This window comes from Prenolepis imparis, unplaced genomic scaffold, assembly GCF_030444845.1.
Source record: "Prenolepis imparis isolate NDT839.2.m4 unplaced genomic scaffold, iyPreImpa1.0 SCAF_95, whole genome shotgun sequence".
Lineage (NCBI taxonomy): Eukaryota > Metazoa > Arthropoda > Insecta > Hymenoptera > Formicidae > Prenolepis > Prenolepis imparis.
This window is the reverse complement of record NW_028141253.1, coordinates 14,873-27,602: the sequence shown is the minus strand read 5'-3', so window position 1 is coordinate 27,602 and position 12,730 is coordinate 14,873. Positions and strand designations below refer to the sequence as shown.

At 26.8% G+C, this 12,730-nt stretch overlaps 2 protein-coding genes across 2 annotated transcripts; one reads left to right on the top strand and one right to left on the bottom strand.

Moving 5' to 3' along the window:
- Positions 1-720: 720 nt before the first annotated feature.
- On the bottom strand, positions 721-2,671 carry LOC145947526 (1-phosphatidylinositol 4,5-bisphosphate phosphodiesterase-like). Its single transcript, XM_083057310.1, has 6 exons — positions 2,467-2,671; positions 2,251-2,391; positions 1,903-2,077; positions 1,605-1,808; positions 1,238-1,484; positions 721-895 (listed from the first exon to the last, which is right to left on the bottom strand). Exons 1-6 carry the CDS (start codon positions 2,528-2,530, stop codon positions 827-829), a joined length of 900 nt encoding a protein of 299 aa, XP_082913436.1. The 5' UTR covers positions 2,531-2,671; the 3' UTR covers positions 721-826.
- Positions 2,672-5,820: 3,149 nt separating this feature from the next.
- Positions 5,821-12,375, top strand: LOC145947522 (F-box only protein 21-like). The gene is made up of 8 exons (XM_083057305.1): positions 5,821-6,099; positions 8,223-8,504; positions 8,593-9,028; positions 9,280-9,425; positions 11,039-11,156; positions 11,525-11,626; positions 11,804-12,101; positions 12,218-12,375. The coding sequence occupies exons 1-8, from the start codon at positions 5,942-5,944 to the stop codon at positions 12,373-12,375; spliced, it is 1,698 nt and encodes a 565-aa protein (XP_082913431.1). The 5' UTR covers positions 5,821-5,941.
- The last annotated feature ends 355 nt before the right edge of the window (positions 12,376-12,730 follow it).

The window sequence follows — 12,730 nt, the reverse complement described above, 5'->3', positions numbered from 1 at the left end:
TTTAAATAATGAATTTTTATACATTGCATAATTAATTCACATATTTCACATTTATTAATATTTTTTGATAGAAATTAGCTACTTTAAACTCGGTTAATATTTTTGACGGTTATATAGACTTTTGTAAAAAAATATTATTCAAGGATAAAGTATTATAAGATATTATTTACAACATATTAATATTTTAATTTTTATAACATGTTATTACTTTGAAATTTAATTAGTAAATTAACGTTTTAGTAATGTTTTTTGGCAGATATTAGTTGATTAAAACGTCAATTTGCTAATTAAATTTTTAAATAATAATATGTTTTAAATAATATGTTATGGTACTTTAAACTCGATTAATATTTTTTGACAGTTATCAGCTGATTTTGTCAAAAAATATTATTTTTTAAATAATATCATTCTTTTTAATATAAAACCGAAGAATAACACGCGCTTGTATGTTCTATTTATATTAAAAATATATTTCCTTTTGCAATTACATTTATTGCAAAACTGGAACATAACGACGTTATAGGATATTTATTACTATAAAAATTGTAAATCATGCATTTGTTTTATTGTTTGTTAACAATTATATGCATTTTTTTCACTTAAAATATGTGAATAATTACTATATTTCTTTATAAAATATAATACGTATATAATATTATTGAATAAAAATATTGTAATTTTTCTTATACATATTAATATATTCCACTATTATACATATATTCTACTACAAAATTCTATTGTCATTTTTTACTATAATGTTTTCTCTTGTATAAACTAACGATATTATAACAATGATATACATGATGATTAGGAGATATTGAAAAAGTTATATGTAGAGTTTTGTCTTAGGCGATACGTCATATTCAATCGCTTCATTCTTGTACATTTCAATACTCTGCAACAGATCAACAGATACGCATTATTTTAAAATCATATAAATTTCCTAATTTATTCTTTATATTTAATCTTTCTTTATAATTTATTCAATTATTTATTATGTATCACTATTGTATTATTTATCTTTTCTGTTCATAGATGTTGGACAAGAAAAATATGCAATTATACTGATTTTTTCTTCATTTGCAAAATATAGAATCAAATTTTAGAATATAAAACTAACAATAAATCAAAATTTAAATACTAATATCTGTCTTGGTAATCTAATTGCAAAGAATTTGATATTTAAAAATTTGGCATATTTGTTACAGCGAATTTTTATCTCTACACAAAAGCTTACCCCGTCAATATCCTTGTCCAAGTCCTGTACTTGTTTTCCGTGTGTAACCTTCAGCTTCTCCTTTTCACGACCCTGCTTGATTTCCATAGTCTTTCTCTCATCCATGAACTTCTTCGTATTCTGTTGCTTCTTTTCACGAAGCCGTCTATCCTTGTCACCCTTCGTTTTCAAAGTCTTGTCGTTCATTACCTCCTTCGCCGTTTCTACGGATGCTTTTGCTTGATTGGCATTCATTTCCTTAGCGTCTCTGCAAAATCAACGCGTGATTTCGTGTGAGACAAGATTGTGGCAAATCAGAATTTATAATATCATTGCGAACATCAATCAACGAGTATTATATATAATCAATTAAGTAGCGTGAACCAACTTGTCATGTTTCGCCTGCATCTGTTTAACTTGCGTAGCTTGCACGATCTCGATCAGTCTCTTTAATTCATCGCGAGAGCTCTGCGTTTGATTCTTCAATAATTCCCACTCCTCCTTCCTTTGCTTCTCCATCATAGCGGACCATTGAGCTGTTTGTTCGCTTATAACTTTCTTCACATTAGCGTCTTGCGCCAAAGAATTTTTGCTAAAAGCATTAAGCATATAAAATTTCTCACAATTTCCTTCTCAACACAGAATTATTAATTAAGTAGAAAATGTCAATAAAAAAATTAACGTACTCTTTTCCTTTAGTTAACTTCTCGATGGCACTGCAATGATTCTTTTGCATAGCTTGTTTTTCCTTCATATGCTTCTTTCTCATGGCATCCAACTCTTTCTGATGCTTCTTACCGATTTTAAAACCTTTCTCTTTCCTCAAGAATTCTAGCGTGATAGGTTCCAGTTTTAATTCCTCTGGAATTATGTAATAAAGATTGCACACATGTACCGTATTTAAAATGACATATAATAAATGACATTTGACATAATTTTCTTATCGTGCTTTTATCGTTTAGTTTGATATTATTGTTTTAAAACGATGTAGAAAAAATAAGCACAATCGTATCTTATATATGATTTCGTTATACCTTTCTTTGTCTCTTCCTCCTTCTTCTTCTTAGCTTCCGCCTTGGCATCAGTCTGTTCTATTCCGAGTCCCTTCATCGTTTCGTTCTGCTTCTCGGCAGCCTTGCTAAAACCACCCGGATCCGACAAGGCGGCCATAAAATCTGAAATTGGGATCTGGCTTGAACGAAAGCGCTGCGAGGAATACTACTATTTTCGAGCCGCACTTCAAACGTTACCTTCGAATCCATCGGGGACATAAATCTTCAGTTCTATGTTGCAGAAGAGCATCGGCAACGCCATCGGGAAGTTTGCTTCAGTTTTCAAGGAGATGTGTCTGTAGCCGGCCTGAAGACCGTCCAAAGGTAAGATTCGTTGCCCAAGCAATTTACCGCTCTCTTCATACACGCCTGCGTGAAATAAAACATGATTGAAAAATATATTTATAGATTAGATAGATAGTCAATATTTATTTACAAGATTTAAAAATGGATATTTTTATATTTAGGAGAAATTTGCTTCTCAAATTCATATATATATATATATATATATATATATATATATATATTTGTATATGTATATAATATATATACATATATATATATATATGTATATATATTATATACATATACAAATAATTATAAAAGTAATTTATTGTCAATTTCAATATAAATTAGATATTTATATAAAAATATTTTCTATATTTTAATCACACACATGTATTTTTTAAAATGTATGGAAATGATCGCATAACCAAATGTTCACGTGATGGTGTAATATGATAAAGATTATTCCACCTTCAAAATTACAAGAAAAAGAATATTTTATTGTGCCACAACTGTTAAATTAAAATTATATTAAAAATGTATAACTTGGTTAAAAAGTTAATAAAATATATAATTTAATTTGTTATTATATTGAATTTACATTACAATTTTTTCATTTAATAAATTTTGTTAATAAAATTTATAAAAGTTAAAAAAGAAATTTTTACCCTTTTGATCTCTCCCAAAACTTTTTACATGAAAAAACAATTTGGAGTATTGTTTGTATCTATATATTATAGTATAATAATTAAAGAGTATGTTCAAAAAACGCATTTTTCTTAGCGTAATAACTCAGTAACAAACCATTTTAGAAACATACATATTTAGAAAACAATTTTTGTAAGGAAAACTTTAAGCTTTTATATTGGAAAATCAAAAATTGTCGCAGACTTTATTGAGAATATTCGCGCGCGCGAAATATATTAAGTTATACATTGAATTTTAAAAATAGGTTAATTATTTATTAAAAAGTTAATAATTCGCACAAAACTTATCCTTACTTTAATTATTGTTTACTTTTAATTACTATTCTTTACTTTTAATTACTATTTTACTATTATTTTATCATTTTATTACGAGTTTAATATCCGAAACATATCGATATATGAATAATAGAAGTTAATGACAATTGCTACTTGGAAAAGAAAGAAAGAAAAGATTTTGTGACAGAGAAGAAGAATTAGCAAAAAAGAAAGAAAAACATAAAATATGCCATTTTTCTCAAATTTAAAGAGGTTTGGTTTACAATACAATTACAATTACAAATATATTTGCATGTATACATTATAAATTATAATTTTATATTATAACCTGAATTATACATATATATTATAAATTGAAAATCGGAAGATAAACAAAAATTCATTAGAATTGTCGTCGTCATAATTGTTTAATTTTAAAATATGAAATTGTATTAATAATAAGTTGAAGAGTATTAAGTTGAAGCGTAAAAAAGTTTATATTTTATAGTAATAAAATCTTATAATAAATATACACCGCAACACTAGTGTTTATATATTAATAACATTATAGATTACAAGAGAAGCCATTTATTTCTTATTTAATAATAAATAAATTGAATCAGTATTGACAAGAAGTTTATAAATTTCTTTTGTATAATTTTAATAATAGAATTTTTTTACTAATATTTTGAATTTTAAATTAGAATTGTAGAATTTCAAAGGGGAGATCTCACATAAGCATAATCTTATTCTAAGTATATGTGCATTTCCGTGATTTCGAGATTATCATTATTTTTTTTAACGGAATCATTATAATTTTTTTACATAAGTCGATTCCTCGTAATATTTGGCAAAAAATTGTTAGAGTTGAATAACTGAAAAATGAATGGTTTTATGGAGATATGGTATATTTCATTCTGACACATATTTTGTCAAAACATATGAAATATCTTGTAATATACTCATTTTTCGATAATTTGAGGTGATGACGTGGAGGAAAGAAATTAACACAGTTTTTTTCCTAACAAAAGATATTTATTCTGTATAACTAAATTAAGAATATAAAGAATTCGAATGAGACTTAGTACTGCTTCTTCGTACGATCGAGACGAGAGCTAAACCCGGAATGTCTCTCGGTTTCTTCGCTTGTACTTTTAGCGAAAAGAGAAAGTCACAATAATGTAGGCAATAAAAATTGGGAAAGGTCTGGGCGAAAGGGATGGAAACTTTTTCGTATAGAACGTGTTGAACATATGTGGAAATGCCATTATTTAATATGCAAAGATTTGCACGTTCGGGATTCAAGATTTAAACGCCATAAACCTTTACCCTTTTCTCGCTCGGACCTTACGTTGCACATATGTACGCCACAAATCTTACCTTAATAATTTTCTACATACAATGAGATAAATCAATCAGTGCAGAAAAAACATACTCTTGTGATTAAAAGTAATTTGCAATGTGCAACTGCATATTTTTCTGTTAAAATAACACTATATTTAAAAAAAAAATTATAATGATTCTGTTTAAAAGGTAATGATGACCTTGAAATTTCAAAAACTTCTTCACCTGGAATAAGAGTATGCTTATGACAAGATGTCGCAGTCCTACAACTTTTGTATAAAACATTTTTTGATAGAAGCCTTGGTTTTCGAAAAATTGCAGTGCATTATTTAAAATGGACAATAGCTTATAATTGGCATAGAATTCGCTGCAGACAAAAATGCAGTAAGTTTATAATATAGATAAATCAATAATGCAAACAACTAGATGAAACTAAAGAATAAAGAAGCATCTACCCGAAAATGTAAACTCAGAATCGTACAAATTATAACGTCACAAGTGACATCATGTAATGGCACTAAAATGTTTAATTAATTTTTTTTTCAGTATCTGAAATAATCTCGTTTTACGCATTATTTTATATTATTTTACATACACCATTCACATTTTTATATCCGTGTCCACAAAGTATGACATAGTCGACATCCCTCACTCTCAAAAAGCCAGCAATTACCCTTTCCTATACTCTTTATTTAATGAATGAGATATGAAGAACGCATAGAGAATGTGGAAATTCTTTGTTTTCCTCCAATGAAAAAAGTGGGCGTAGCCAAAATCCGAATAGACACGATCGAGAATGGACTAAAGAGCGTTGTGGAAGCTCGAATGAGAGAAAAAAGAAATATATATTGTATCTTTATTTCTTACTTTTTTCTCTTTCTTTACCCCCAGTCCAAGCATTGTTAGTTATCCTAAGCGTTGTTAGACGTTGTTTTAATACTCAGTCTCTGACTACCCATGGTGCAATAAGCCTCGTGCTCTCTACCAAACGTAGTTAGTGCATAGAATATCAATCGATTCGTTAGGAACAAATTAAAACTGCAAGTTTTTTTGTGTATTGTGCTATATATTTCGCAATAATAATGGTCAAGATAGAGAATTTGGCTAATGAGGTAATTTGGACAATTCTGGCAAATAAGGATATTAGCATCAAGGACATCATAAATTTTAGTTCCACGTGCAAACAATTTCAGTACATAAGCGGAGACAACATTCTCTGGAAGAGAAAGATTACTCAGATGTAAGTGTTTTATCTGTAAACTTTTTTGTTATTTCACATGATTGGTACATCGCATAAAAAGAAACTTTGCAAAAATCAAAAGAATTTACGCGAAAAAATCCTCTTTTGAAACATTTAAAATGATATCTGGCATTTAAAAAATTTCGAAATATGAATGTAATTTAAGAAATTGTATGATTAATTTGTACCATTAGTTTTTTTCAAAAAATTCACAAAATTTTTGTTAATATTTAAATAGAACTTTCTGAATAAAATCGCGTAAATTTTATTAATTTTAAAAACACAAGATGATAGAAAGTCTGTTATAGCTTAAAAGATTTATGAAAACTTAAAAGCTATATAAAAAAATAATAGATTAATTTATTTGTCATCACTATCAATAACTATTTATGCAAGATGTAAGAATAATAGCATAACTGTTAATGAGATGATTTTTCGTGCGAGAATAAATAAAAAACAAACTAGAAAACGCAAGAAGTAACTATTTTATACGAACTTTTGAGATTATATTTCAATTAAATAAGAAATATTAACATGCGTAAAATATTTTATATTATTATTAGTTTTAATAGATAATATATACATTATACATAATAAACACAAAAACTATGTGGTTAATAAATTATTAAGCCCACGTAGAAATTTTATACGAAACTTCGGTTTGATGATTGATGATTCACGTTGGATTTACTAACAAGTCAGATTATTTAAGGATCTACACAAGTAAGATTATTTAATATTATAAGAATCTAAAAAATTATTAATATTTTATTATAACAAAATAGTGTGTGTGTGTGTGTGTGTGTGTGTGTGTGTGTGTGTGTGTGTGTGTCCATCCACGTTTTTATCAAAATTTAAACGTTTCAAAAATTTTTTAAGCTACAGCGTTCCAATTTGGCATACAAATAAAGTAGTACAACACTGTCAATTACTGTCATTTTTATAAAAATTTATACTGTAATTTCATACTTTAAAATTATATTTTTTCAAAAAATGTTTGCGGTTGCTCTAACTTTCATAAATTTTGACATATCAAGATAAAATATGTTACATGAATAGAGTTTATTAAAGAATTATTGGTATTGAGTTTGGCGAGGATTGGTGAAAGGATTTATTTTATGGATTATTTAATATAATTTTGAATTTTTTAGAAATGTGCATTTTTAATTCTCGCAAATTTTGAGATATCAAAATTTTTTTGATATCTCAAAATTAAAATAAATGTTTTGTACAACCTTTTGATTAAAATAATTTCTTTAGTATTTTTAAGTAGTTCTCTCACAGTTAATTTTGTCAATACATATAATAATTTTTTATTATAAAATAAATAACGCGCTAGCGCGCGTGGCTTGGCGTTTATTTTTTACCTTTTCTGAAAACGTAAGTTTTTAGGGATTATATCATTATTTTTTAATGTTATAAAATTTTGTTTTTTATTTTCTATTTATTTAATTACCTTGTTTATTTAAAGTATATGTAACATTTTGTTCCTTATATTTTTTATATTGATACTTATTTGTAAATTCGGAAATATGTAATAATCATTGTTATCTAATTGCATTTGTCGAGAATAGATATACTGTAAAATACTGTAAAATATAGAATGCTTATTAAACTTTTTTTTATTCTCTCTATCTCTCTTCTTTCTTTCTCTTCAATATTATTTGTGTGTGTATGTGTTTTTGTAATTTATTGGTTGTGCGTGCGTGCGTGCGTGCGTGTGTATGTGTGTGAGTGTGTGTGTGTGCGCGCGCGCGCGCGTAATATAAAATTCGACGAAAATATATTTCGTCATGTTATAATAACAGTAGCATGCAAATTTTCTTACTACTTATAATGCTTTACCACAATCACGCCATACAATATTAGTTATACTAAAACATTGCATAAAACAAAATAAAATATATTTTTGTAAATATGTATTTGAAAATAGTGTTTTGCGGAAAACGTTTCACATTTCTTACAGACTTAATTAACATCTTAACAATTTCGATATATAAGATTATTGAACATCGTCAGTTTCTTCAATTTGATTTAAATACATACGAGTCGTTGTGTTCAATTTTTTTTAGTATGATTTTTAGTATGAAAATTAGTTAAAATATTTTCTGTTTAAATTTTAGATGGCCTTCTATAAAGAAATTCTATTACGACAACATGGGCAAATTACATCTCGCCAATATTGACGTTGTAAAAGAAGGTTTTAAATGTAGGACAGAATTATTGCATTATGTGTCTCGCATGTCTAAGATGTATTATTACTGTAATGATCGATATCAAAACGGAGATATTTTCATGAAAGATATGAATGATTTAAAGCTCTGTCCGGATGAAGAAAATCACTCCATGAATTATTTTTTCATATTTGATGAACTTATTAGAATCGTATATACCCAAGATCCACGGTAAGACTAAATGTGAATTTTAAAACCATTAGCATATATAATAGATTAATGTATTAATCGCATAATAAATATTTACATATTTTTTTAGCCAATCCAATTTAACAGAAAGATACTACAGCATACAAATATTTCAATGCCTTAACAGATATATTTTTAAATTAAAATGTCAAAAATTTAAAAACACACCCAAAAAACAACGGCGTTTGGAGGATATAATTATCATGATATTACAATGGTATCATCCTGATAAATATATTACTGACTTACTTATAGATGAATTCATAGATAATTTAGTGCAAAAAGTATTAAAATGTCTAAAAGATGAAAATCCCACGCATCCTTTATTATCAATATCAGTTGAACAATTCTCGATTTGGAAAAGTAATAATTCTGATAAGAATTATTGGAGCGAAGAGGACGCAAAGACGATTAAGCGTACACTCGATAAGACTATTATAACATTTGATTCCTATAAATTTTGGATGGAATTGAATCAAATAGATACGGACGCGTATGATTACACGGTATGTAATTTTTTTACACATATGATATTTTTTATTAGTTATAAATTATAATTATTAAAATTCTACATATAAATTTATAATGTAGGTATATGTGTATTGTATACAGGGTATTTCAGGAGGAATGGTCAACATTTTAAGACGTGATTGTACACATCATTTTAAGCAAAAAAGTTTATATAATAATTCTTTACATGATATTGACATTATAATTATCCTTATTATATCTTAACGCTTTTATTGTTTTTCTACAGATTAAAGAAAGAAAATTGAATTATAGCCATATGTATTGGATGTTAATGTATACCTGCGTGGCGAAAAAATTGGGCTTATATTTTGAAATATCAGCACACTTTCCGATGGGCTCTTTTTTTAACATCCATTTGGTTTGGCAACCCAGGTAATATATATAAAATTAACTTTCAGATTACTTTGATTCTGTTTTTCCTGGTATCTTATTACACGCATAAATAAATACACTCTAATAATTACATATATACATATAGATATATATAATAGATATATATAAAAAAAGGGGACTTATAAATACCTCTAAAAGTTAATATTTTCCAGAAATTGTTAAATTATATTGTTCAAACATTCTAAAATGTGGATGAAAAAGTTATATTAATATAATAATCTTCAATTATGGTAGTATGACTTTTCTCTAGAACAGCAATTTTATAAGTGTGAGCTTATATTTCGTAGATTAATTCTTTGGTATTTCTACTTCTATATACATCTATATGTCTATATACATTTACGTCTATATACATCTATGTGCAAAATGATTGACTGAAGTCGACAAGTGAATTATATGATCTCATTTGTAAAATTTTAGATTAACTTGATCTGTTACAAAAATTATAATCAACAATTAATTTTTTTAATACTTGTAGTCGATAGGATGTCGATAGGAGAGAGATATACGGGAAAGTAACTCTCTTAACTCTTTATTACCTTTAACTCGTAGAAACTCTTTATTATCATTACTCTTCTAAATTCTCAGAGAAAGAGACGCGTTCGACCGAGCCGTTTATAAACACAGTTAAAACGCTTATTCTTTTAAATGAAGCCAATCACGGCATGGCACGTTTCGTCAAAAGTATACAATAAAGATCGATGCAACGGACAGATAAGCATACACGAAAACACGACAATGACCCGACACGAAAATAATAACATAATACATATACTGGTGACTTATTCCACGGACATCCTGCTACATCAGATACCACTAACATACTTGTTCAAAATAAAGATATTATATTTTATATACTTATTTTATTAGTTTAAGAAAATACATTACATATAGTAATATTAAAATAAAATCAAGCGAATTTTATACTTTCTGAAGAATTTTCACTTATTGCAAGATGGTGATGGTACTAGATGTTTCTCTAAAGTCAAAGAATTTCCGTCTAAAATATTTTTTGGAATATATATTGTTTTCGAAACATTCAAATGTGCACATATAATTTAAATAAATACATATTTTGTAGTTCATATTTATAACATATTCATTAACTTTATATAACACTTACTCATAACATTTATTTACTTTACGAAACTCATGTATATACATATAATTTGTTTGAAATTATATATCTTTTTAATCCAATCATCTTTTTTTAGCGAAAATGTCGATGTATTAATCTTCGAGCTATAAACAATTAAAGACAAAGGCGTATTATGAGTTCACTTTTAGCGGCGCATCTAGAGGCAATCGCGTAAAAAACCTATTTTGTACCACATTTATAGCATATTTATGCTACTCTCGATAAATGTGCCCTTGGGTACATTTATTTGCGCCTCTAACTTTAGAGGCACGCATCTATCTCTTAGATGTGCCTCTTTATTAGAGGCACTTCTAAGAGATAAAGCAATAGTTTCTTTTTACAAAAAAGATTCCATATAAATTAAAAAAATTATCATTAAATGGATATTTGTTTAGAGCATCTACATTGTACTCGTACATGTGTAAATGAGCATGTTTCTTTATTGTTTATATAGGAATTGTGCAGAAAGTACTAAATGTTTTCGCATTTGGATACATGAAGATGAAGTGAAGATTTATGCCATAACAGAATGTTTACAGGTGCCTTATCCAAAAAAGATAACTTCAAAATTTGTAAGTAATTATTTATATACCATTTTGATTTAATCTTATTTTCGACAGAAATTATTGTCTTGTTCATAAGTGGTTAATTCCATCAAATTTTTCATACAAAAACATGTAAAAAACATATCTAAATACAGGAATGTATAACAGGAACTGTTTATAACTTTAGTTTTAGTTAGTAAAGATCTTGTTATGTGACTTGAGTTTATTTAATAACTTATAAATAAGAACTGTAACAGTAGCTATCGATTATAAAATTTGGCAACTCTATCTAAATCTATTTTTAATTTTTTTCACACATTTGTAAATGAAATTTTGTGATTACAGATGATTTCGTGATTAATTCAAAATTTAATAACTATTTTCTTCTTTTTAAGATAACGGAAGTTTTAATGGAAATTTTGGGTTACTATTGTTTGTGGCCAATGGACAAACCCTTTCATCAAGCAATATCTTCACCGCTGAGAAACTATGAAATGGTAAGAAAATTGCATTCACTCAATGTAAATATTACACATTAAAGACATTTTATTATTTTAAGTAACAAATTAGTATATAATTAAACATATAATCTTACTAATTATTTCGAATCAAATTATTACATCAAAATATTTAAATAATATAATAAAAACATTAATTATGTGTTAATTTTTCAGTCAATATGTACTCCATCAGATCAAGAAGTTTACGAACAAAGATCGCCTGATGTAAAATATGCAATTGGATTGACTGTTAGACATAGACATATATATAAGCATAATATAATTAAAGACATTGCTGGTGTCATAATAGGATGGCACAACGAATGCCGAATTGAACGTTTTCAGGATCCTTCGCGATACTGTAATCAGTATTACTTTAGAAGCCAAAATTACCGGTATAACATCGATAATTGGCAATCGCAACCATACTACGTTTTGTTACTTGATAATGACCTGTGTTATGTGCCACAAAGTACGTATTATTATGCTTTATTTTAAGTTATATTTGTATTTTATTCTGTGATATATTTATTTGTATTACATAGAATGATACATTTTTTATTTTTATTTTATTTTTTTCTATTTTAGGCGTTATATCGATATGCACCTCAGAATGGATCAATAATGTAGAAATTGGAAAATATTTCTGTAAATTCGAAGGTACTCATTGTGTGCCAAACGAAATGCTGCGGAAACATTATCCGAGCGATGCCGCAGTCGTTCGCGAAATATTGAGTAATATTTAATTATAATATAATATTAGGAATATATTAATTAGGAATATAATAATTTAGTATTAGAAATATTGAAATGAGTTTTAAATGTGTATATAGCAGGCCATTTCAAATCAATGACTTTTTTCCCCGTCCATTTTTTATATGCTTCATTTTTTTCATGTTTTTGTAACTATTGAAAGTAGCTTCCATGAATTTTTTAAAATTTTTATCTCTTGATTTTTAAATTATACATTTTTAAAAAATTGATTTTAAAAATTTCAAATATCTATAACTTAAAAAAAAATATTATTATTAAAAAGGTGGTTATCTTTTTCTTTGAATATATTTTTCTAAACAAATATTGATAAATTAAAAGAAGAAAAGA